General features: G+C 44.2%; 2 protein-coding genes across 2 annotated transcripts; both read right to left on the bottom strand.

Moving 5' to 3' along the window:
- Window positions 1-1,971: 1,971 nt before the first annotated feature.
- Window positions 1,972-5,977, bottom strand: LOC123400198 (enolase-like). The gene is made up of 17 exons (XM_045094622.1): window positions 5,786-5,977; window positions 5,460-5,523; window positions 5,242-5,306; window positions 4,766-4,813; window positions 4,598-4,684; window positions 4,412-4,492; window positions 4,217-4,318; window positions 4,050-4,130; window positions 3,891-3,965; window positions 3,638-3,700; window positions 3,467-3,547; window positions 3,194-3,388; window positions 3,049-3,099; window positions 2,855-2,943; window positions 2,713-2,764; window positions 2,558-2,614; window positions 1,972-2,312 (listed from the first exon to the last, which is right to left on the bottom strand). The coding sequence occupies exons 1-17, from the start codon at window positions 5,852-5,854 to the stop codon at window positions 2,232-2,234; spliced, it is 1,341 nt and encodes a 446-aa protein (XP_044950557.1). The 5' UTR covers window positions 5,855-5,977; the 3' UTR covers window positions 1,972-2,231.
- A 436-nt stretch (window positions 5,978-6,413) lies between these two features.
- Window positions 6,414-10,443, bottom strand: LOC123400199 (malate dehydrogenase, glyoxysomal). The gene is made up of 9 exons (XM_045094623.1): window positions 10,205-10,443; window positions 8,814-9,029; window positions 7,898-8,212; window positions 7,708-7,797; window positions 7,491-7,574; window positions 7,124-7,159; window positions 6,935-7,024; window positions 6,748-6,842; window positions 6,414-6,662 (listed from the first exon to the last, which is right to left on the bottom strand). The coding sequence occupies exons 1-9, from the start codon at window positions 10,280-10,282 to the stop codon at window positions 6,590-6,592; spliced, it is 1,077 nt and encodes a 358-aa protein (XP_044950558.1). The 5' UTR covers window positions 10,283-10,443; the 3' UTR covers window positions 6,414-6,589.
- Window positions 10,444-25,803: the final 15,360 nt, after the last annotated feature.

Raw genomic sequence — 25,803 nt, 5'->3', positions numbered from 1 at the left:
TGAAACCATCATATATATCAATCTTCGTCTCCGGACCGTTCTGAGAACCCTCGTGACGTTCGTGATCTAATCCGGGACTCCGAACAACATTCGGTAACCACACATATAACTCAACTATACTAAACCATCATCGAACCTTAAGTGTGCAGACCATGCGGGTTTGAGAACTATGTAAACATGATCCGAGACACTCCTCGATCAATATCCAATAGCGGGACCTGGATGCCCACATTGGATCCTACATATTTTCCGAAGATCTTATCGGTTGAACCTGAGTGCCAAGGATTCATATAATCCCGTATGTCATTCCCTTTGTCCTTCGGTATGTTACTTGCTCGAGATTCGATCGTCGGTATCCGCATACCTATTTCAATCTCGTTACTGGCAAGTCTCTTTACTCGTTCTGTAATACAAGATCACGTGACTTACACTTAGTCGCATTGCTTGCAAGGCTTGTGTGTGATGTTGTATTACCGAGTGGGCCCCGAGATACCTCTCCGTCACACGGAGTGACAAATCTCAGTCTTGATCCATACTAACTCAACGGACACCTTCGGAGATACTTGTAGAGCACCTTTATAGTCACCCGGTTACGTTGTGACGTTTGGTACACACAAGGTATTCCTCCGGTGCCACTGAGTTATATGATCTCATGGTCATAGGAACAAATACTTGACACGCAGAAAACCGTGCTACGTTCATAGTTTTGGTCTAGTTCATCACATGATTCTCCTAATGATATGATCCAGTTATCAAGCAACAACACTTTGCACATAGTCAGAAAACCTTAACTATCCTTGATCAACTCGCTAGCCAACTAGAGGCTTGCTAGGGACATTGTTGTGTCTATGTATCCACACATGTATCTATGTTTTCATTCAATACAATTATAGCATGGATAATAAACGATTATCTTTAAACAGAAAATATAATAATAACTATTTATCACTGCCTCTAGGGCATATTTCCAACAACTTTAGAAAAACCCTAGGTTTCATTGGGATCGAGCCATGACGGTGCTTTTGTATCGTAATTCCTTATGAGGGCATCGTCTTTGGAGTTTGCTCGGGTGGAAGGGACCAACGACGTCGACAGCGTACAGACTGTGGTGCGATTGCCGATGAAAATCGCGTCGACTTCGGTCATGGCAAACAATGACAAGTCTTCAATGTCATTTTTTTGTTGAGGCATTGTCATCAGTCTGGGGATGCTCCAGGGGATACACTTGGTCTGGGTCTCCAGGATCGTACAATGACGACGTCTTTGGTGTCGTGTACCCTGCTGAAGGCATCGTTTTGGACGAAGGGGAGTAGAAGAGGAGCAGTATTCCATCTACCGCAAGGCCGACGACGACATGGTGTTGCGGAGCCATGATGGACCAATGGAAGACGACGACAACGGTTTCTGAAAGTGCGCGTGGACCTATGTATATGACACAGCTTCAGTATATGGCTAGGCTGAAGCAACCGGCTTTACATGTTACACATTGATGCGATGTGTATTCAACTTGAATATTTGACACCCCTTCATCAAGGGCATTGGATAGCGTGGCTTCAAGCTTACTAATGTATTAGTTTATAAGGCTTTTTTGTAAATAATTAATTAAATACTACACCACAGGTGATCCTTATTTTAAAACTAGTTAAATGCCCGTGCATTGCTACGAGACAATAAATTTGCACATCGCTCACCGTCATTATTTGTCGCCTACGCCGCAATACAACCTTGCCAGTTCGTTGCCTACCCTTGGCTCTTCATCGGCGTTGGGTAAAATGAAGGTCTAGAACCACCCTCTCATGGCCCTAACAACCTCTTCGCCAAAGGCCATCATCCCATAAAATAGTCTTACACCAACAAAGAAGAAAACAGATGGAATTGAAAGAGCCAAACAAAGATGAAAACAAGACAAGGCAACACTTTTGAGAAGCATATGCAAGAAAGGGAGAGCAAACCGACGGAAGAACAGCCAAGTTAATGCGCCAAACTAGTACTCCGTTTTCATAAGAGTACGTACTATTACACAATCCAAAAGGGTTCATATGGCCGAATCAGGTACATATCCACAAGGACCAAAATTGGAGCGAGTTTTGGGGGTACATATCCGTCGTTCCGTTCACATAAACATGCGGGACATTCATTATTTCCTCAAATCCTACGAGCTTCAACCAGAGTACATTCCGGAGGTTAAAGAACACACCGGTTTTCGCAAAAACCTGGAGCAGGTCCCCCTTTTAGTAGGGCTCCACCGGTGCGCGGAACTTGAGGCCGGCGTACACGGCGGCATCGCCCAGCTCCTCCTCGATCCTCAGAAGCTGTATTGGAGAAAAAGATAAACTCTTAGTGTGATTTTTTGAAAATGATGCTGCCAAAACCAAACTAATGATACTGCTCGAATGGACAGATTACACTAAACAGAATAACGAAGCATGAGATTAAATAATTTATTTAACAATTTGCAAGAAGGTTTTGGCCACCGAAGTATCAGGATATTGCTTCATCAATACAAGAATTATATATTGCTTCATCAATACAAGAATTGTATATAGGAGAGACTTGCCTGGTTGTACTTGGCAAGACGCTCTGAGCGGCATGGAGCCCCAGTCTTAATCTGGCCCTGTTGCAGATGAATAAACATTGGTCAGTAAGTCGGCAATCGATCCAAAGGAGAAGGTAGCGAGCATTTCAAGTAATATGCGGATTATAGAATCATACCGTGGACAGACCAACAGCCAAATCAGCAATGAATGTGTCCTCGGTCTCACCACTGCAGACAGCCAATGTAAATAAGCATACTGATGGTAACAAGAGAAACAAAGGGAAAACGATCAGGCGGAAGCATCATCCTATCAGGTACCTCCTGTGGCTGGTCATGACACCCCAGCCAGCGTGTTTCGACATCTTCACGGCCTCGATACTCTCAGTGACGGATCCAATTTGGTTAACCTATACATGAAAAGGATGAACAGTCAGAATGTGCAAGACATCACACTAGACTGATCACAGGAAAATAATGAACAAGAACCAGCTTCTGGTTGAACAGGATAATACCTTCAGCAGAAGAGCATTGCATGACTTCTCCTGGATTGCCTTCGCAACTCTCTGCACAACATACAATGATGCAACAAATTAGTTACAGTGATCCAACAGAATGAAAATGCCCACCTACACAACAGAACACAAATCAATCACTCACGGTTGGGTTGGTGACTAGAAGGTCATCACCAACAATCTGAACTTGCTCTCCGCATTCCTCAGTCATCTTAGCATAGTGAACCCAGTCATCCTGGTCAAATGGGTCCTCAATCGACACAATGGGGTACTCGCTCACAAATGACTTGTACACGTTCTTCAGGCTATCTCCAGATATCTTCTGCGAACCATCGTTGTTCTACAGCAAGAGAAGGCAATGTCAATAAAGCTCCTGAATGAAGGATAAAAAATTATTTGCAGATTACACTCTGACTACCTCCTCCTTGAAGTTGAGGTCATAGGTTTTGTCCTTGTCATTGTAGAACTCTGAAGCAGCGACATCCATTCCAATGACAACCTAAAATTTCATAAAGCAACAAATCTCCTTCAATTACAAACTTAAAAGCTCACTGAGAAATGCACAACAGATCAATTCAAGCAGACAAACCTTGCCGGTGTATCCAGCCTTTTCAATTGCAGTCTTCAAGAGCTCAAGGCCCTCCTTGTTCTCCTACAATAACAGAAAACAAAAGAAAATCAGATCACAACCCAGATACATGAGTTTTATACTCCCTCCGTCCCAAAATAAGTGTCTCAACTTAGCTCTAGTACAAAATTGTACTTATTTTGGGACGGAGGGAGTACAACAAAACACCAAGACATAAGAATCTCATCCCAAACCTATAAGAACAGGGGAATACCTGAATGTTAGGAGCAAAACCACCTTCATCTCCGACATTGGTGGCATCCTGCCCATACTTCTTCTTGATAACAGACTGTTACGGAAAATGACAGTTTCAGTCAATTTATTTATTTACAAGATGATAAAGAGACAAAAATAAATAAGAATAAGGAATTACCTTCAAGTTGTGGTACACTTCAACGCCCATCTTCATTGCCTCCTTGAACGAGGCAGCTCCAGTAGGAAGGATCATGAACTCCTGCAAATATGCAAGTATAGGCATAAATAACATATGTGCAGAAATAAAATGACAAAAAATGTGGAAATCTTAGTTCAGAGCATTGCCTGCATAGCAAGCTTGTTTCCAGCATGGGATCCACCATTGATGACATTGAATGCAGGAACAGGCAAAACCAACTGCTTGTTGCCAGCAAGGTTGGCAATGTGCTGCAGTGAAGAATACATTCATGTTAGAAAACAAGATAGCTAAAAGCAAACAGACGTGGAGTGTTAACAGATGAGATTTAGCATGCTGCATACCTGGTACAGTGGAATCTTCTTGACGCTGGCTCCAGCTTTGCAAACAGCTAGTGACACAGCCAGGATCGCATTAGCACCAAGCTGAATTTACAAAAGGAATCAAGCTGTTAGAAGGGTATCTCCAAATGGAAATAAGCACTTGCTACAACTCTAAAGGTAAAAGTCGTCATGGGTTATGTTATATACCTTTTGCTTGCACCAACCCCACTCATTCTTGGTTCCATCAAGCTGCTGAACCATAAAGTTGTCGAGCTCAGTTTGAGCGGTAGGGTCCTGTAGAAGGAAAAAACATCACTGAATAAATTATGCATTCAAATCTCATGAAAAGAGAGAGGGGGCGAAGACAATACTAACCTTGCCGATCAAAGCAGGTGCAATAATGGAGTTCACATTGCCAACAGCCTGCAGCAGAACAGCAAAAACATGTGAATATTACAAGAACTAAACTGTAGATGCAAATGGGAACATACAGTTAAGTGCCACCTACAATAGTAATCACCGGACTATTTACTATTTAGTTAACATCAGGTTTAGTATGCAGTTAACAAAACGTCCACTAAACGATCATCAGCTGCTCGTTTTATGGCAGTCTTCAGCAAATCGGTTTATTATTAAGGAAACAATAGGTGATGAGAAAACAGATCAATGGCAGGACAAGTCATCATGCTAAGCAGGTAGTTAATGTGAAAGCCGATGACAGTATTGCTAGTGTAACAAGAGCATAGAGTTAAGGCCAGAAAACATAAGAAGCAGTCATATCAAATCACAAAGAACCATGACACAGATTTAAAGCATGTGAAGATAAAAACCCGCTCAAAATGGATGCAAACCTTGGAAACCCCCTTGCCCAAGTAGTCAGACCCGCCGTCCCTCAGTTCCAGAGCTTCATAAACACCTACACAAGAGGGGACGACTCAGACAAGATTAGCTTCAACGAAAAGGACACACAACCTGTCAACGCCGACGGCAACGGGATTTCGCATCCACCACGGATTCACCAGGTTGGGCACGAAGCGGGACTTTACAGGAACGGAAAGGGAGCACCCACCGGTCGATGCACCGCTGGGAACGGCGGCCCTGGCGAAGGTTCCATCGGAGCAGCACACATCGACCTGACGCACAGCAGCAGCAGCAACCAAGTTAGCAACCTTACACCTTCCGGCTCGACCACAGGAAAACCCGTCGAGGCTCTGGGCGAGGGGAAGGGGTAGAAACCCTGCGCTGTGCTCCGCGGGAACCCCGGCCCGCGCCGCGCGGAGGTGCCGGGCCAGATCGGCCGCGCAATCGAAGAAGCCAGGCCGTTGCTACGCGGTAAGCACCTAGCGGTAGCTACCGGATCGAGCGGGAGAGGGGCGGGGAAGCGCAGATCCGTACCTCGACGGTGGGGTTGCCGCGGCTGTCGAAGATCTGGCGGGCCTTGACGGACTGGATCGTGGCGGCCATGGCCGGAAGAGCTGTGGCTTGGAGAGGAAGCCGAGGCGGATCGAATCGGATGGCTGGAGCGGGTGGACGGACGGAGCGGAGCGGAGCGGGCGGCCCCTGCTTTCTTATAGCCAAGCGGCGGGCGACCGAAGGGAAATGGAACGGGGGGCGCCGCTGGTGGTTGTTGGTTTTTCACGGGGCACACGGGTCGGGACGCCGCGTCTCGCTGCGAGTGGGGCCATCCGGACTGCGGTCATGGGGCCCACGTGGAAGGGGCGGGGACTGGAATGGAACAAGTGGCGAGAATATGCCGTGGGTTTCGGCGGAGCGCACCGAGGTGGGGTTTAGGCTGACGGTGACACGCGTCGCCTGCCTGTTGGTAGATCCAGGGGGCGGCGGGTTAACAAAAGGAGAACAAGAAATGGTACAAGGGAAAGAGAGAGGGAGCCAACTTCAACTTTGGTTTGTCTGTGTATATGTTTGTTTATATTAGTATAATAAATCATCGTCATCATCATCAGATCTGTCGCATTTATTCAGTTGTTTATACAGCCGTAAGCATCGGGTAGTCCGCATCGTATTCCAGTATAAAATAAAGTACACTTCATTATTATTGTTATTGTTATTATACGATATACAGGGATATCACATCACACGGCGACCGTTGCTCCCAGGCAGGAGCAGACGGAAGCAAAAGGCATCTCAGATTTCTATGCTGGGGGGCCAAGAATACGCAGCTGAATACACTTCTCTTCATCACTTGTTGGCGAACGCGACGCCCTTGCGGATGCTCTCGGCCAGCTCGCCCTGGGCCTTCTCCAGCCCGGCCCTGCAACGACATCAGACAAACAAAAATTGGGCGACGCAAACGAACGATCCTGCATGGGTTATGTAATTATTATTAGTTGCATTACCTCTCAAACTCGTTGAGCGGGCCGAGCGGCAGGACCTCCTCGACGCCGGCCCGGCCCAGCCGCACCTTGGACGCGAAGAAGGGCAGCTCCGTCACCTTCAAGATACATGCGCGGAGTGGAGAAGGAGATTTCACGAATCAACAAAATGCTGATGGAATGAGCTCAAGGAAGGGAATGGGTGTGTAACCTGAGAGGCTATGTACGAGCACTCGACTATCCCGGCGTCGCCGCGCAGCCCTCTCAGGCAGGCGTCCGCGAATTTGGCTGCTGCGTAGGCCTTTTTGAGAGGGAAAAGAAAAAGAAAGATGCAGTGTCGTCATCCCATCCGTAATTTCAAAATGCATGTATGGAACAGTGTAGGATGATGGAGACCAACCATGGAAAGAGTTGCGGATCCTGCCCCCGCTTTCGCCTGAAATGAATTTCGGCAAGTCAGAAAGGAAGTTCATTGCATTAACTAACAGGCATGCAGCAGTGGCAAGTTCTTTAACCTTGCTTCTTTTCCAATCTATTGCAGATCCCCAGTTCTGCTGTGAGTTCAGATTAATGATGTGTTTGATTTGTAAGAACATTCTAGCTCTTGCGATCAGACGCAATACAGTATTCGTAGCTAATGCAAAACTATTACTTTGTCACTAAGCCACTGTTCAGAGAGGGCAATCGGAAAAGAAACTTCTAAATTGACTTTTATTCCATCCACTGTGCGTACAAGATATGGCATTAGGTGATAAGGGAAACCATACCTCAACTACTTCTGTCCCACCATTCTGTATGCGAGAAGTGAGATAACTAATTTCTTCTGAGGTAAACGAACAGGGAGGATTCACCTATGAAAACAACAAAGCTCAATGAAGGAAAACATAAAGATGAACAGGGTAAGTACTAGTTCCATCAGATGGAAACAAATTTTCAGCTACATATATATATATATGTTCAAAATTTGAAGCAGCTGCAAATAACCTGTGAAAGGAGTGGTAATATCGTAACTCCTGCATGCCCGCCAACAACAGGAACATTGACATCTCTGGGGTCAAGTCCAAGAACCTCTCCCTGTAGACAGAGAATGGCAGGAATAGGAATTTGAGAACCTGTCCATACAGAAACTAGCAACATAATTGGGCACTATGGCAAACAATTTTGAAGTACATACCACAAAGGTATTGGCTCTCACTACATCAAGAGTTGTCACCCCCAATAGGCGCTTAGGATCATATGTTCCAGCTTTTTTAAATACTTCAGCAGCAATCGGAACTGTGGAATTTACAGGGTTACTGATCACGTTCACAATCGCATTTGGGCAGCATTTTGCAATTCCCTCGCAAAGAGTCCGAACGATCCCAGCATTGATGTTGAACAAATCATCCCTTGTCATCCCAGGTTTCCGAGGAATGCCAGCAGGAATGATCACAAGATCCATTCCAGTAAGAGCACTCTCCAATTGTGGCTGACCCAAGAAGCCACGCACCTGTAGAAATTATACCTTAGCATAATTACACCAAATGATCAGATAACCTTTAAGGTTCAAGAATCAGACGATAATCGTATGCATAGCCTAGGGCGGTCAACGATATGTGGACAGCTATTAATATTGTGGCAATCAAATATCTGCCAGTTACATAAAATTTAAGTAGGTTATATGCTTTCCTTGCAGCATTATTTATTGTTTTCACATTTAAATCCATAATCAGTACTGAATGATCAGACACTACATATATTCTTCCGAGACCTCTGTCGCACTCCTGATGCAATATGAATTTAAGAACAATGCATAATGCCACTGTAAATTGGCTACTTGTTAGCCGAGTTATGGATTATAAGATTGTGGCAGCCAGTTGGCTAATGCTAATATCCAAACCTCTACAGTATGACCTACAAGGACAGTAGAGAAGACATACATTCCTTCAGTAATTAATTTCCTCTAAACATAACCTACACGAATCACATGGGGAGCAACTGTACTAGAGGCCTACCAACATGCAACTACAGTATTCTTTCAGAATCATTTTCCAGTGAGCAACTTCGCAGAAACAAGAAGAAGACATAAATACAAGGTCAAGGGGGCATACCACAGCACCAGTGTTCATGTGGCTAATGTCAGCTGTGACACCAGGTGTGTTGACAACATCGTATAAATGGAGCACCGAAACAAGAGGGTTCATCTTCATAAGCAGCGAGAGTGGCTGGCCGATCCCACCAGATGCACCCAGGACAGCGACCTTGAACCCTGGCGCTGCACCTTTCGCACGGCAATTAGAGCCCTTCAAGATGGCAACCTCCTCAATCTTCAAAATAAGGAAAGAGAAAATTTAGCCTAGCAAGAGCTGATTCTGGACTGGATGATACCTCTTATTCTATTTGCCAACTACTGCAGTTCTGCGGATTCAACAAAGTTTAAGAGCTAAAATTTAGGATGCTGCGGATTCTGAGTTTCCTCAACAGCTAGATAGCTTACTGGTCTGAAAGTAAAATAATATAAGATATAATGTTTGTACTCGTCAGGAGAGCTAGTTGATGCTCAGTAAATATGTGAGCTGACAAGGTTTTCAACTGCGCAGAATCTGAGAATATCAGACAAAAATTGCATTCCATCGTCATATAAGATCCTAGTAACAACCGACGGATTTGTCAACATTCCTTCACCCGAGTAACCTACTTTGCCAGCCACTGCAGTTTTGCAGATTCAACTAAGTTTAATATCGAAATTTTGGAAGTTGTCCGACAAAACCATCAGCTCCGAATAATTCAGACGCTGATTCTGGGTCTCCTCAACCTACAGCTAGATAGCGATCCTTTAAAAAAAACAGCTAGATAGTGATTTCTGAGTTCCCTCAACAGCTAGATAGCTTGCTGATCTTGAAGTAACATAATGATGAGAGCTTGTACTCATCATGATAGCTAGTTTTGATGCTCGATAAACATGTGGCTGACAAGGTTTCAACTGCACGGAATCAATCTGCGGATGGCAGACCAAATTACATCCCATCGTCAATAGATCCCAAGTAAAAACTGTTGGGGTCTGCCAACACTCCTTCACTCGAGGAACCTACTTTGTAGACAAACAGAACAGCCCAATTGCTGCATTTGTAACAAACCTAATGGTCCTTGATTTTATTTCGGCAGCAGTGCTTCCTACCTAGGCTTTCCGGGAGCAAAATGAGCTCCAGGCTCAAACCTTGCAAGCTCAGCGGGAATCCTGACAAGGGGACTGGACAATGGCTTGCTGGTCTATACAGTAGATCGCTAGGTACAAAGTGTTACAGTACTAGCCATGCGTCTTCGCCCGCGTAGAGGATCCCGGAAACAATGGACGCCACTGAGGCCGGCGGCGACAGGTAATCGGAGGAACTAAGGACTGGCACTCCCCCTCTGGGTAGGATCTCGTTCTCCGACCGAATCTGAGAAGAGGCGGCAGTAACAAGCAGATGGGGAGGGAGGGAGGGTGGTTGTGGGCTCGTGCCTGCGAGGTGGGCGGGCGGAGGTGGGAGGCGACCCTCGCCATCCGCCTCGCCGCCGGTGAGTCGGCGCCTTGCTCCATGGCCGTCGAGGTGGCGTGTGTGGTCGCCGGAGACTCGGGAGGCGACGAGAGACGAGAAGAGAAGAGACTCTGGGGAGGACGGAGGAGGGGAGGTGGTTGTGGGGGCGGGAGAAAAGAGGTGTGTAAAGTGGAGGGGCTGGATGCAAAAGTTGCCTGTCCGTTCGTTGAGGAGATTGGAATGCGTGCAAGTTTGTTTTTCTTCCACCATCCCATCTCACCGTGTGGATAAGGATAAACGTTAGTGCCCATCTCTACTCTTAAAAGGAAAGTTGGTATTCGACGTTCATCGTTTTTTTTCGTCTCTCCTCCCACCACATTCACTCTTTGTCTGGGTTTTATCGTCTCTCGTTCCCCCATAATCTATACCCTTTGTTTTTTTGCCTCATCGCCCATGTAACGATAAAAACATACAACACGGTCCAGGAGGGGGCGATGGCATTCCCGGCCGCGTCGGTGTTCCCCGATCTGGAGAGGAGGCTGAAACGTAGCAAGCGAAAAGTAACAAGTAACAAGTAGTAGCAACGGTGCAGCAAGTGGCTCAATCCCTTTTGTAGCAAGGGACAAGCCTGAACAAAGTCTTATAGAAGGAAAAACGCTCCCGATGACACACGGAGATTTCTGTCATGCTAGTTTCATCATGTTCATGTGATTCGCGTTCGTTACTTTGATAGTTTGATATGTGGGTGGACCGGCGCTTGGGTACTGCCCTTAATTAGACAAGCATCCTACTTATGATTAACCCCTCTCGCAAGCATCCGCAACTACGAAAGAAGAATTAAGACAACGTCTAACCATATCATTGAACTAGTGGATCCAAATCAGCCCCTTACGAAGCAACGCATAGACTGGGTTTAAGCTTCTGTCACTCCAGCAACCCATCATCTACTTACTACTCCCCAATGCCTTCCTCTAGGCCCAAATATGGTGAAGTGTTATGTAGTCGACGTTCACATAATACCACTAGAGGAAAAGACAACATACGACATATCAAAATACCGAACGAATACCAAATTCACATGACTATTATTAGCATGACTTATCTCATGTCCTCAGGAACAAAAGTAACTACTCACAAAGCATAATCATAATCATGATCAGAGGTGTAATGAATAGCATCAAGGATCTGAACATAAACTCTTCCACCAAGTAATCCAACTAGCATCAACTACAAAGAGTAATCAACACTACTAGCAACCTTACAAGTACTAATCGGAGTCGCGAGACGGAGATTGGTTACAAGAGATGAACTAGGGATTGGAGAGGAGATGGTGCTGATGAAGATGTTGATGAAGATGCCTCCCCTCTGATAAGAGGAGTGTTGGTGATGACGATGGTGACGATTTCCCCCTCCGGGAGGGAAGTTTCCCCAGCAGGATCGTCCTGCCGGAGCTCTAGATTGGATCTGCTCAAGTTCCGCCTCGTGGCGGCGGCGAAACCACGAAAAAGCTCCCAAATGATTTTTTCTGGAACGAAACCCTTCATATAGCAAAAGAGGGGGGCACTGGGACGTTAGGGAGCCCACAAGCCCTGTAGCCGCCACCACAGGGGGTGGCGGCTACCAGGCTTGTGGGGCCCTGGTAGCTCCCCTCTGGTACTTCTTTCGCCCAGTATTTTTTATATATTCCTAAAAAATTCCACATAAATTTTCAGGGCATTTGGAGCTATGCAGAATAGAGGACTCAAATTTGCTCCTTTTCCAGTCCAGAATTCCAGCTGCCTGAATTCTCCCTCTTCAAATAAACCTTGCAAAATAAGAGAGAAAAGGCATAAATATGTGAAAGTGCGTTATATCGACTAGAGGGGGGTGAATAGGAGATTTTTAGAATTTCATCACTGAGGAAATTTCTTTTGAGGAAATTCCTCACTGATGACTAACTTACAGCGGAAACAGTAAAGGATCAGGAGTGCAAAGTTTCACAACAGAGTTTCTCATGTGAGGAATGTGAAAACAGATCGCACAGTGAGCACGCACGCAGAAACAGATGAGTATTAACTAGCGTGAAGAATTTGGGGTTGAGGAATTTCAGAGAAAATCTTCAGCAAATTCTTCAAACAATCACATTGAAAGTCATCAACACATAATCTGAGGAATGTAAAGGGTTGAGGAATTAGAACGAGTTTCACAACGAAGACAGTAGTTGATGACCCAGTTCCAACTGCCGTGACAGATCTACATCTGGTTTGGAGCGGCTTGGTATTTAAACCAAAAGACACACAGACCCGGGACACACACTCCCTACTGATGGGGAACGTCGCATGGGAAACAAAAATTTTCCTACGCGCACGAAGACCTATCATGGTGATGTCCATCTACGAGAGGGGATGAGTGATCTACGTACCCTTGTAGATCGTACAGCAGAAGCGTTAGTGAACGCGGTTGATGTAGTGGAACGTCCTCACGTCCCTCGATCCGCCCCGTGAACAATCCCACGATCAGTCCCACGATCTAGTACCGAACGGACGGCACCTCCGCGTTCAGCACACGTACAGCTCGACGATGATCTCGGCCTTCTTGATCCAGCAAGAGAGACGGAGAGGTAGAAGAGTTCTCCGGCAGCGTGACGGCGCTCCGGAGGTTGGTGATGATCTCGTCTCAGCAGGGCTCCGCCCGAGCTCCGTAGAAACGCGATCTAGAGGAAAAACTATGGAGGTATGTGGTCGGGCAGCCGTGAGAAAGTCGTCTCAAATCTGCCCTAAAAGCCCCATGTATATAGGAGAAGGGAGGGGGACCTTGCCTTGGGGTCCAAGGGATCCCCAAGGGGTCGGCCGAGCCAGGGGGAGGACTCTCCCCCCTAAACCGAGTTGGACTAGGTTTGGTCGGAGGGAGTCCTTCCCCTTTCCCACTTCCTCCTTTTTTTTCTCCTTTGATTTTTATCCTTGGCGCATAGGGCACTTGTGGGTTGCCCCCTCCCGGTGAACTCCCAGAACCCATTCGTCATTCCCGGTTCATTCCCGGTAACTCCGAAAACCTTCCGGTAATCAAATGAGGTCATCCTATATATCAATCTTCGTTTCCGGACCATTCCGGAAACCCTCGTGACGTCCGTGATCTCATCCGGGACTCCGAACAACATTCGGTAACCAACCATATAACTCAAATACGCATAAAACAACGTCGAACCTTAAGTGTGCAGACCCTGCGGGTTCGAGAACTATGTAGACATGACCCGAGAGACTCCTCGGTCAATATCCAATAGCGGGACCTGGATGCCCATATTGGATCCTACATATTCTATGAAGATCTTATCGTTTGAACCTCAGTGCCAAGGATTCGTATAATCCCGTATGCCATTCCCTTTGTCCTTCGGTATGTTACTTGCCCGAGATTCGATCGTCAGTATCCGCATACCTATTTCAATCTCGTTTACTGGCAAGTCTCTTTACTCGTTCCGTAATACAAGATCCCGCAACTTACATTAAGTTACGTTGCTTGCAAGGCTTGTGTGTGATGTTGTATTACCGAGTGGGCCCCGAGATACCTCTCCGTCACACGGAGTGACAAATCCCAGTCTTGATCCATACTAACTCAACGAACACCTTCGGAGATACCTGTAGAGCATCTTTATAGTCACCCAGTTACGTTGCGACGTTTGATACACACAAAGCATTCCTCCGGTGTCCGTGAGTTATATGATCTCATGGTCATAGGAACAAATACTTGACACGCAGAAAACAGTAGCAACAAAATGACACGATCAATATGCTACGTCTATTAGTTTGGGTCTAGTCCATCACATGATTCTCCTAATGATGTGATCCCGTTATCAAGTGACAACACTTGCCTATGGCCAGGAAACCTTGACCATCTTTGATCAACGAGCTAGTCAACTAGAGGCTTACTAGGGACAGTGTTTTGTCTATGTATCCACACAAGTATTGTGTTTCCAATCAATAAAATTATAGCATGGATAATAAACGATTATCATGAACTAAGAAATATAATAATAACTAATTTATTATTGCCTCTAGGGCATATTTCCAACAGTAAGGGCCTTCCCATTTAGAGAGAAGCTTGCCTGCGAAGAATCTTAAGCGAGAATTGTAAAGCAGGACATAATCACCTACATTGAACTCTCATTTCTGTATTCGTTTATCGTGCCATCTCTTAACCTTTTCCTTGAACAACTTGGCATTCTCATATGCCTCGGCCCTCCATTCATCTAATGAGCTGATATCAAACAACCGCTTCTCACCGGCAAGTTTGAAATCGAAGTTGAGCTCTTTGATTGCCCAATAAGCTTTGTGTTCCAGCTCAAGAGGTAAATGACAGGCCTTACCGTAAACCATTTTATACGGCGACATGCCCATGGGATTCTTTTAAGCAGTCCTATAAGCCCATAGTGCATCGTCAAGTTTACTAGACCAATTCTTTTGAGATCTATTGACAGTCTTTTGTAGGATCAATTTGATCTCCCTATTACTCAACTCCACTTGACCACTAGACTGAGGATGATAAGGAGATGCAACTCTATGGTTGACATCATACTTAGCGAGCATCTTGTGGAAAACACCATGAATGAAGTGTGAACCGCCATCAGTCATCAGATATCTAGGGACTCCAAATCTTGGGAAAATGACTTCTTTAAGCATCTTAATAGAGGTGTGGTGATCAACATTTTTAGTGGGGATAACTTCTACCCACTTAGTGACGTAATCCACAGCAACTAAGATGTGAGTGTACACATTGGAACTCGGGAAGGGTCCCATATAATCAAAGCCCCAGACATCGAACAGTTCAATGACAAGTGAATAGTTCATAGGCATTTCCTGACGTTATTCCCTATTCTTTGGCATTCGTCACAAGACAAGACAAACTTACGGGCATCCTTGAAGAGAGTGGGCCAATAGAAACCTGATTGCAATACCTTATGAGCAGTTCTATCTCCAGCATGGTGTCCTCCATACGCTTCGGAATGACACTTCTGCAGGATCTGTCCCTGTTCATGTTCAGGCTCACAAAGTCTAATAACACCATCTACTCCTTCCTTATAAAGGTGAGGATCATCCCAAAAGTAGTGTCTCAAATCAAAGAAGAATTTCTTCTTTTGCTGATAGGTGAAACTGGGTGGTATGTATTTGGCTACGATATAGTTTGCGTAATCAGCATACCACGGTGCACTATGTGAAGTGCGGATGACATTTAATTGCTCATGAGGGAAGCTGTCATCAATAGGTCGTGGGTCATCAAGGACATTCTCTAGCCTGGACAAGTTATCTGCTACAGGGTTATCAGCACCCTTTCGGTCAACAACGTGCAAATCAAATTCCTGTAGCAGGAGAACCCATCTGATTAGCCTAGGCTTAGCATCCTTCTTCTCCATAAGGTACTTAATAACAGCATGATCAGAGTGAATAGTGACTTTTGATTCAACTATATAAGATCTGAACTTTTCACATGCAAACACGACTGCTAAAAACTCCTTTTCCGTAGTGGCATAGTTTCTTTGGGCACTGTCTAGAGTTTTACTAGCGTAGTGAATGACATTCAACTTCTTGTCAACTATTTGTCCTAGAACAGCACCAACAGCATAATCACTAGCATCACACATGATTTCAAAGGGCAAGTTCCAGTCAGGTGGTTGAACAATGGGTGCGGTTATCAAAGCCTTCTTAAGTATTTCGAAAGCTTCCTCACAATCCTCATCAAAAACAAAAGGAACATCCTTCTGCAAGAGGTTGGTAAGAGGCCTAGAAAACTTAGAGAAGTCTTTAATGAATCTTCTATAGAAACCAGCATGACCTAGGAAACTTCGTATACCTCTGATATCTGTGGTGCAAGGCATTTTCTCAATTGCATCAACCTTAGCCTTATCAACTTCAATGCCTCTTTCAGAGATTTTGTGTCCTAAGACGATGCCTTCATTAACCATAAAGTGGCACTTCTCCCAATTCAAGACGAGGTTGGTATCTTTGCATCTCTGTAAGACTCGATCAAGGTTGCTTAGGAAATCATCAAAGGAAGACCCGTAAACGGAGAAGTCATCCATGAAAACCTCGACAATCTTTTCACAAAAGTCAGAGAATATAGCCATCATACATCTTTGAAAGGTGGCAGGTGCATTGCATAAGCCAAAAGGCATACGTCTATAAGCAAAGGTACCGAAGGGGCACGTGAAAGTGGTTTTCTCCTGATCAGATTGTGCAACAGGTATTTGCGAGAAACCTGAATAACCGTCTAGAAAGTAGAAGTGTGTGTGTTTGGATAGCCTTTCTATCATTTGGTCGATAAACGGCAAAGGATAATGATCTTTCCTGGTTGCCTTGTTCAGTTTCCGGAAGTCTATCACCATCCTATAGCCAGTAATAATCCTTTGTGGGATTAATTCATCCTTATCATTAGGAACGACGGTGATACCTCCCTTCTTAGGTACGCAATGTACTCGACTTACCCAATCACTATGAGCAACAGGATAAATGATTCCTGCTTCCAGAAGCTTTAATATTTGTTTTCTCACGACCTCTTTCATCTTAGGATCCAATCTTCTTTGATGATCAGCAACTGGTTTGAAGTCAGGATCAGTTTTAATCTTGTGCTGGCATAGAGTAGGACTAATGTCCTTAAGATCATCAAGAGTATATCCAATAACAACACGGTGCTTTCTCAGAGTTTTTAGTAACTTCTTTTCTTCGTGCTCTGAGAGGAGAGCACTAATAATAACAGGATATATCTCCTTCTCATCAAGATAGGCATACTTAAGAGTATCAGGCAACTGTTTAAGCTCGAACACAGGATCACCCTTTGGTGGGGGAGGATCCCCAAGCAGTTCAACAGGCAGATTATTCTTGAGAATAGGATATTGCTCTAAGACAATTTTATCTATCTCATCTCTTTCATCCATATGCATATCATTTTCATGCTCAAACAGATATTGCTCTAAAGGATCCGTAGGAGGTACGGCAATAGAGTCAAGAGCAATGATTTCATCCCTACGAGTCGACTCTTTTTCATGGGGTTGTCTTCCAAACTTGGAGAAGTTAAATTAATGTGAGCATTGACAATGTTGAGAAAGGGTCTACCGAATATGATGGGACAAAAGCTATTTTGTGCAGTACCAAGGACAAGGAAATCAGTAGGATACTTTGTCTTACCACACAGGACTTCTACGTCTCTCACAATTCCCATAGGGCAGTTAGTGTCTCTATTAGCTAACGTAATAGTGACATCAATGGGTTCTAACTCAGCAGGTGCAATCTCATCTTTGATTTCATCATATAGGGAACGGGGTATTGCACTAACACTAGCTCCCATATCACATAAACCATGGTAACAGTGATCTCCTGTCTTGACAGAAACAACGGGCAGGCCAACTACATGTCTGTATTTGTCTTTCGCGTGAGGTTTAGCAATTCTAGCGGAGTCCTCACAGAATTTGATAACATGCTCGTCTATGTCTTCGGCTAAGAGATCTTTGATAATAGCAACACTAGGTTCAACTCTAATCTCCTCACGGGGTGCAAGTGGTCTAATGTAACCCCTACGTATCACAGTTGGAGCTTTAGAATAATCCTTTATCCTAGCAGGGTATGGTGGTGTCTCAGCGTAGGCACAAGGAACAACAGGATCACTAAAAGCAATGATTTTCTCCTCAACTAGATTGGTTTTGGCTATGTTGCTTTCTACAGGAGGATGATATTTAAACCACTTCTCTTTGGGAAGATCAACATGAGCAACAAAAGATTCACATAGAGAAGCTACTATCTCAGAGTCAAGTCCATACTTAGTGCTAAAATCTCTAGAAGTGTTTGTCTCAACAAAAGATTTAACGCAATCAAATTGGAAATTCATACCTGACTCCTTACCTTCTTCCAGCTCCCAATCTACAGAGTTACGTTTGATTCTTTCCAATAAATTCCACTTGTGGTCAATATCCTTCTTCATAAAAGAACCGGTACAAGAAGTGTCAAGCATGGTACGATCTTCATGAGAAAGCCGAGCATAAAAGTTTTGAGTGATAATTTCTCTCGAGAGCTCATGATTGGGGCATGAATATAGCATTGATTTAAGCCTCCCCCAAGCTTGAGCTATGCTTTCCCTGTCACGAGGCCAAAATTTATAAATATAATTTCGATCACGATGTACTAAATGCATAGGATAGAACTTTTGATGAAATTCCAATTTCAACCGATTGTAGTTCCATGATCTAGTATCATCACATAGTCTATACCATGTCAACGCCTTATCCTTCAAAGATAAAGGAAAGACTTTCTTATTTACCTCATCCCCGGGCAAACCTGCAAGCTTAAATAAACCACAAACTTCATCTACATAGATCAGATGCAAGTCTGGATGTGAAGATCCATCTCCTGTAAAAAGGATTAGCGAGCAGTTTCTCAAGCATACCCGAAGGAATTTCATAAAAGATATTTTCAGTAGATACCTCAGGTTGAGGAACAACTCCTCATGCTTCCGTTCGTGGTGAAGATACCCCGAACAAACTCCTCAAAGGAACAGTTTCCATAGTGACAAGTGACAATAAATTTTAGCACAGTATATAAATGTTTCCTTACCAAATTCCACTTACCAAAGGCGCTTCACTCCCCGGCAACGGCGCCAGAAAAGAGTCTTGATGACCCACAAGTATAGGGGATCAATCGTAGTCCTTTCGATAAGTAAGAGTGTCAAACCCAACGAGGAGCAGAAGACTCTGATAAACGGTTTTCAGCAAGGTAATAACTGCAAGCACTGAAAGTAGCGGTAACAAGTGATGGTGTAGCGAGGTGAAACGTAGCAAGAGAAAACTAACAAGTAACAAGTAGTAGCAATGGTGCAACAAGTGGCCAATCCCTTTTCTAGCAAGGGACAAGCCAGAACAAAGTCTTATAGGAGGAAAAACGCTCCCGAGGACACACGGGAATTTCTGTCATGCTAGTTTCATCATGTTCATGTGATTCACGTTCGTTACTTTGATAGTTTGATATGTGGGTGAACCGACGCTTGGGTACTGCCCTTACTTGGACAAGCATCTCACTTATGATTAACCCCTCTCGCAAGCATCCGCAGCTACGAAAGAAGATTAAGACAACGTCTAACCATAGCATTAAACTAGTGGATCCAAATCAGCCCCTTACGAAGCAACACATAGATTGGGGTTTAAGCTTTTGTCACTCCAGCAACCCATCATCTACTTACTACTCCCCAATGCCTTCCTCTAGGCCCAAATATGGTGAAGTTTTATGTAGTCGACGTTCACATAACACCACTAGAGGAAAATACAACATACATCATATATCAAAATACCAAACGAATACCAAATTCACATGACTATTATTAGCATGACTTATCTCATGTCCTCAGGAACAAAAGTAACTACTCACAAAGCATAATCATAATCATGATCAGAGGTGTAATGAATAGCATCAAGGATCTGAATATAAACTCTTCCACCAAGTAATCCAACTAGCATCAACTACAAAGAGTAATCAACACTACCAGCAACCTTACAAGTACCAATTGGAGTCACGAGACGGAGATTGGTTACAAGAGATGCCTCCCCTCCGACGAGAGGAGTGTTGGTGATGACGATGGCGACGATTTCCCCCTCTGGGAGGGAAGTTTCCCCAGCAGGATCGTCCTGCCGGAGCTCTAGATTGGATCTGCTCAAGTTCCGCCTCGTGGCGGCGGCGAAACCACGAAAAAGCTCCCGATTGATTTTTTCTGGAACGAAACCCTTCATATAGCAAAAGAGGGGGGCACTGGGACGTTAGGGAGCCCACAAGCCCTGTAGCCGCCACCACAGGGGGTGGCGGCTACCAGGCTTGTGGGGCCCTGGTAGCTCCCCTCTGGTACTTCTTTCGCCCAATATTTTTTATATATTCCCAAAAAATTCCACGTAAGTTTTTAGGGCATTTGGAGCTGTGCAGAATAGAGGACTCAGATTTGCTCCTTTTCCAGTCCAGAATTCCAGCTACCTGAATTCTCCCTCTTCAAATAAACCTTGCAAAATAAGAGAGAAAAGGCATAAATATGGTACCACAAAGTAAAATAACAGCCCATAAAGCGATAAATATCAACATGAAAGCATGATGCAAAATGGACGTATGAGAGGCGTCCTCCGATCCATTCTCCTCTACACAGACGCCCTTTTTCCCTCTCCCCCACCCAAAGCTCCACCCTCTCCCCCGCCGGCGCCGCCCTCCACTAACGTTCTTTCCTTCAAGCGGGGAGGCCATAGATCGAGTCGAGCAAGTCAGCGGGGCGACGGCCAGATCCTCCACGGCCACATCTCATCGAGATGGGCCACACCGAGAGAGATAGATCGAGGGGGTGGGTACTGATGCGGGGTAGCCCAGGCCTGGCGTTCGAGCTGACAATGTGATTCGATGGTGGAGGAGGCCTTGGCCATGGTCGGGGCATCCGCTTGATCTCATGTCTCTCTCTCTCTCCTTTGCCCTCACATTTTTTTGTTTATGTTCCTTTTTAGAATAAGTTGGCCCTCATTCTTTTCTGTTTCAATTAGATTTGCTTGTACCAAATTTTGCACACATGTGGTGTGATGTATTGATCTTGGTCTTGTTTTGTTCGTAGAGACACTTGATGATGTATCAAAATCTATCCCGCAGAATGAAACCAAGCGTGAAAGAGTTTTTCTTTTGACTAAACCATCACGTGAAAGAGTTTTTCCTTTCTAAAAAGAAAGTGCATGTGGGACAACTGGGCAAAAGAGATCAATATTTTATATTCATGTTGAGGAAGTATCCAATGAGGAAGTTATACCCACAGTAGGATATTTAAAGTCATTTGCCATGTTTGTACTCATGCTGAGGTTTGAAGGGTTTTCCAATCTAATATTTCATTCAAATATCACTTCTTGTCAGATTAAACGGTAACCTTACAGATGATCAAATATCACTAGTCTTGTGTGTCCAGTAGCTAGGCAAGATGAGTGATCATGCGTGGATGTACACCGGTTACACTAGTCAGAAAGAGATGACCAAAGAATGGTTAACAAAAACCAAAGAGTTTGTGAGAGTGCTACTGCAACAAAAGACCTTCCAATGGCGCCAGAAATACGTGTTGACGGGAGACTATTCTTGTCTTGATACTCCTCAGCAATGACACCAGGAATCTCTCTGCTACGGCTACGCCTTAAGGGACTTCCTAGGAAAATATGCAAAGGATTCCCCCCGTGGCCTTGGAGCCTTGTGTTGGTTTTCCCTCGAAGCAGAAAGGGTGATGTAGCACATCAGTGGTAAGTATTTCCCTCGGTTTTGAGAACCAAGGTATCGATCCAGTGAAGGAGTATCACAAGTACGTGCACAAACACAAAAAGCTTGCTCCCAACGCTATGAAGGGGTTGTCAATCCCTTATAGATTGTTTGCCAAGTGAGAACTGAAAGCAACAAAGTAACAAAGCAAAGTAAAAGCGAAAGTGGAAACGATATGTGTGAATAGACCCGGGGCCGTAGTGTTCACTAGTGGCTTCTCTCATGAAAGCAAGTAGACGGTGGGTGAACAAATTACTGTCGAGCAATTGATAGAACCGCGCAAAGTCGTGACGTCATCTATGGCAATGATTATATCTATAGGCATCACGTCCAAAACAAGTAGACCGATACTTTCTGCATCTACTACTATTACTCCACACGTCGACCGCTATCTAGCATGCATCTAGTGTATTAAGTCTAAAAGAACAGAGTAACTCCTTAAGCAAGATGACATGATGTAGATGGACAATCTCATATCTACGACAAAGCCCATCTTGTTACCCTTGATGGCAACTACATGATGTGTGCCTTACTACCCCTACTGTCACTGGGAAAGCTCACCACACGGTATGAACCCAAAACCAAGCACTTCTCCCATTGCAAGAATCATAGATCTAGTTGGCCAAACAAAACCCAAGACTCGGAGAGACTTACAAGGATATCAAATCATGCATATAAGAAATCAGCAAAGACTCAAATATATATCATAGATAATCTGATCACAAATCCACAATTCATCAGATCTCGACAAACACACCGCCAAAGAGGATTACATCAGATAGATCTCCATGAAGATCATGGAGAACTTTGTATTGAAGATCCAAGAGAGAGAAGAAGCCATCTAGCTACTAACTACGGACCCGTAGGTCTGAAGTGAACTACTCACGAGTCATTGGAGGGCGATGATGATGATGTAGAAGCCCTCCAACTCCAAAGTCCCCTTCGGCAGGGCACCGGGAAGGGTCTCCAGATGAGATCTCGCGGAAACGGAAGCTTGCGGCAGCGGAAAAGTGTTTTCGTGGATTCCCTGATTTTTTCTGTATTTTAGGGAATATTCAGGCGAATGAGCTAGGTCAGGGAGCCGCCAGGGAGGCCACAAGCCTGCTAGCCGCCGCCCCCTGGTGGCGGCTATAGGGCTTGTGGGCCCCCTGTAGCTCTCCTGGCTTGGCCCTCAAGCCCCATGATCTTCTTCCATTCGGGAAAAAAATATTTCAAGGATTTTATTCCGTTTGGACTTCGTTCCAAAATCAGATATGAAAAGAGCCAAAAACATAGAAAAACAGGAATTGACACTTGGCACTGAATTAAAAAGTTAGTCCAAAAAAAGATACAAAAGGTACATAAAACATCCAAAGATGACAAGATAACAACATGAAACCATCAAAAATTATATATACGTTTGAGACGTATCAGAGAGCCACATTTGCAAATGGCCACAGAACAAACTGGTGTGGTAGATGACATGGAGGAGTTGGTGCCGGAGTTGCTCTTCAAGTTAGAGAAGATCTTTCCACCGGGCTTCTTTAATCCAATGCAGCATTTGATTTTACATCTCCCAACCAAGGCAAGATTGGGTGGGCCCGTGCAAAATTATTGGTGCTTTGCAACTCAGAGGATGTAGAATACGCTTCAAGCAAAATGTAAAAATAAACATAGAATTGAAGCATCGATGGTCGATGCATTCATTACCGAGGAGGTGGCAAACTTCGTGACAACAAACTACTAAGCCATTAATGTTGCGATGTTTGATACAGATAAGGCATTCCTCCGGTGTCAGTGAGTTACATGATCTCATGGTCATAGGAATGAATACTTGACATGCAGAAAACAATAGCAACAAAATGACACGATCATATGCTATGTTTATAGTTTGGGTCTTATCCATCACATCATTCTCCTAATGATGTGATCCCGTCATCAAGTGACAACACTTGTCTATGGCTAGGAAACCTTAATCATCCTTGATCAATAGGCTAGTCAACTAGAGACTCACTAGGGACACAATTTTGTCTATATATCCACACATGCATTTATGTTTTCATTCAATACAGTTATAACATGGATAATAAACGATTATCTTGAAACATGAAATATAATAATAACTATTTTATTATTGCCTCTGGGGCATATTTTCAACAAAGGCCTCGTCCACGGCCAGTTGATCTCGCCATCGAGGTTAATTATACGAAAATCAGCTATCTTTCCTCCATTACATTGTGTGTGTGGCCATCGATGATTACAATGCTAACGATGTGTGTTGTTGAAGGCTGCTATTCAGAGAGAGAGAGGGCGAGGACCCAGGAGCAGCAATTGGCCACGCAGCAGAGGATGGCTCAGTTGTTGGAGGAGGAGAGGGAACGGAACGAGGCATCTCACCGGGCCATGTACGAGCTCTTCGTGGTAAGTATCTTCTTCATATTAGCCAAATCATGCATGCAATGTTTGTTTCATTACTAACTAATATGTATGACTCGTCAAAACCGAATGTGCAGTCTATGTGCGAGAAGATCGGTCAAACCCCCCCGCGATGCCATTCATTACCGCGGCAAGAACGGTGAGTTTCATTTGAACGGTCATTAGTTACTAGTCTTAACATCTGAGTGTCATCATGCTAATGAGACATTGCAAATGATCTTTGGTGCAGCATAACTCCGGAGCCGCATCGCACAACCCTTCTCTAGGGCATCCTTCTCAAGGTGAAACCGGCCCGAGGAACCCGGGTGCTTCACCTCCGTGATGACGAGGACGGTAAGTTCTCTCTAGTGTTTTGCTTAACGAATGCATACTTAGCTTCGTACATGCTAGTTAGCCCTAATATGCCACTTACTTGGCTCATTTTCCCAAAGAAAGACATACTTAGCTAATTATCCTTCAAAATGACATAATTAGCTTATTTACTTCATTTATGACATAATTAGCTTAGTTAGGTCAAAATAGCATAATAACCGTGGTTAGCTCATAAATTCCATATACTTAGCTTGTTTTCCTCCAAATTGATATAATAAGCTTAGTTAGCTCAAAAATGACATAATTACCTAAGTTAGCTTAATAATGACCTATACTTACCCTATTTTCCTCCAAAATGACATAATAAGCTTAGTTAGCTCAAAATTACATAATTACCTAAGTTAGCTCTAAAATGACACAAATAAGGAATAATAAGAAGAAAAACAAGGAATTTTTGCAGATTTTATTCACTTCATGGAAGTTGGCATTGATGGACTACTAGTGTTCGGTTTTTTTATTTGTATTGACTAACAATGTGAAACTTATGTATGTATATATGGATGAACTATGCCAAACTATGTATTTGTGCTAGCCTATGTGTTCTCTAGCTTGTTAAATATTTCATGATGACGTTGGAAATATATGTGCTGTGAAATATATGTGCCGAATATGTCTGAAACTATATATATGTGTGCTGTGAAAATGTAGGGAAATCAAAGAAAACAGACAAAAAAGGGCAATACAGGCTCTTTGCCATCTGCCAGCACACGACAAAGATGACACATGGCAGCAATGTGTGCAACCTGGAGCACCAGGGCCAATTGCTTTTCTTGAAAGACACACTAACCATCGAGGTCTGAAGAGAGCCAATTAGATTCGACCGCACAAACTTGCACAGACCTTCCGTTGGTGCCGGATCGAATGTGGTCGAGGTAAGAGGAGACCAGAAAGACCTTGTTCCAACACCCCATCGACATGACCACCTCATCGATGTTGCGAGGAGAGAAAAGAAGTAAGAAAAAAAGGATGATGACTGATGTTCGATACTGTTACTTTCCGTTTTAATGAAATGAAGTTTGCGTATGAGGAAGGGGAGAAGGTACTTTTTTTTATTAATATATATGAAAAAACAAATTCATCGACATCACCTACAAGCTACGTAACACCAGGTCCGGCCAGTATCCGTTACAAAAGCCCAGAGTCCATCCCGTTTCTCTCTCTCCCTCTCTCTCCAAGGAAAAGGACGCAAACACGTGGATCATCCAAAAAAATGTTAAAAAACCGGTTCAGATTTTTCCTAACGAACGTGAGTACTTCCTCGTTGTCATGTGAAAAAAAGATAAAACTCCCGTAGTGTTACAATGAATTTGCCATGATCTAAATCGACATTTATTTTTAAGCATTTTAATTTTTTAAGCATTATGGTCTAAAGCGACGTTGTCATGTGCTCCCTCCGTACCGAAATATATGTCTGTTGAAGAAAACGCAGAGTAATTGCCATGCGTTTGATCGGGATCCAACGACTCTAACGACGTTCGGACTGCTAAAAAGAATATCTTACGTTCGCAGGGGAGTAAGAAAAAGAAAGA

This window comes from Hordeum vulgare, chromosome 5H (genome assembly GCF_904849725.1).
Source record: "Hordeum vulgare subsp. vulgare chromosome 5H, MorexV3_pseudomolecules_assembly, whole genome shotgun sequence".
Lineage (NCBI taxonomy): Eukaryota > Viridiplantae > Streptophyta > Magnoliopsida > Poales > Poaceae > Hordeum > Hordeum vulgare.
Note: the sequence above shows the minus strand (reverse complement) of the source record. Positions and strands in the feature narration are given on the sequence as shown.

Bases quoted from the DNA above. Each gene is read 5' to 3' on its own strand.
- LOC123400199 (XM_045094623.1), bottom strand. From the start codon at position 10,282: ATGGAGCAAGGCGCCGACTCACCGGCGGCGAGGCGGATGGCGAGGGTC. The intron at 8,213-8,813 runs GTATGCCCCCTT...TAATTTCTACAG, and splicing joins ACATGAACACTGGTGCTGTG to GTGCGTGGCTTCTTGGGTCA. The intron at 6,843-6,934 runs GTTACACACCCA...TGTATCTTGAAG, and splicing joins GCTCGTACATAGCCTCTCAG to GTGACGGAGCTGCCCTTCTT.
- LOC123400198 (XM_045094622.1), bottom strand. From the start codon at position 5,854: ATGGCCGCCACGATCCAGTCCGTCAAGGCCCGCCAGATCTTCGACAGC. The intron at 4,319-4,411 runs GTATGCAGCATG...TCTTCACTGCAG, and splicing joins AGAAGATTCCACTGTACCAG to CACATTGCCAACCTTGCTGG. The intron at 3,548-3,637 runs GTTTGTCTGCTT...ATGAAATTTTAG, and splicing joins AGGCTGGATACACCGGCAAG to GTTGTCATTGGAATGGATGT.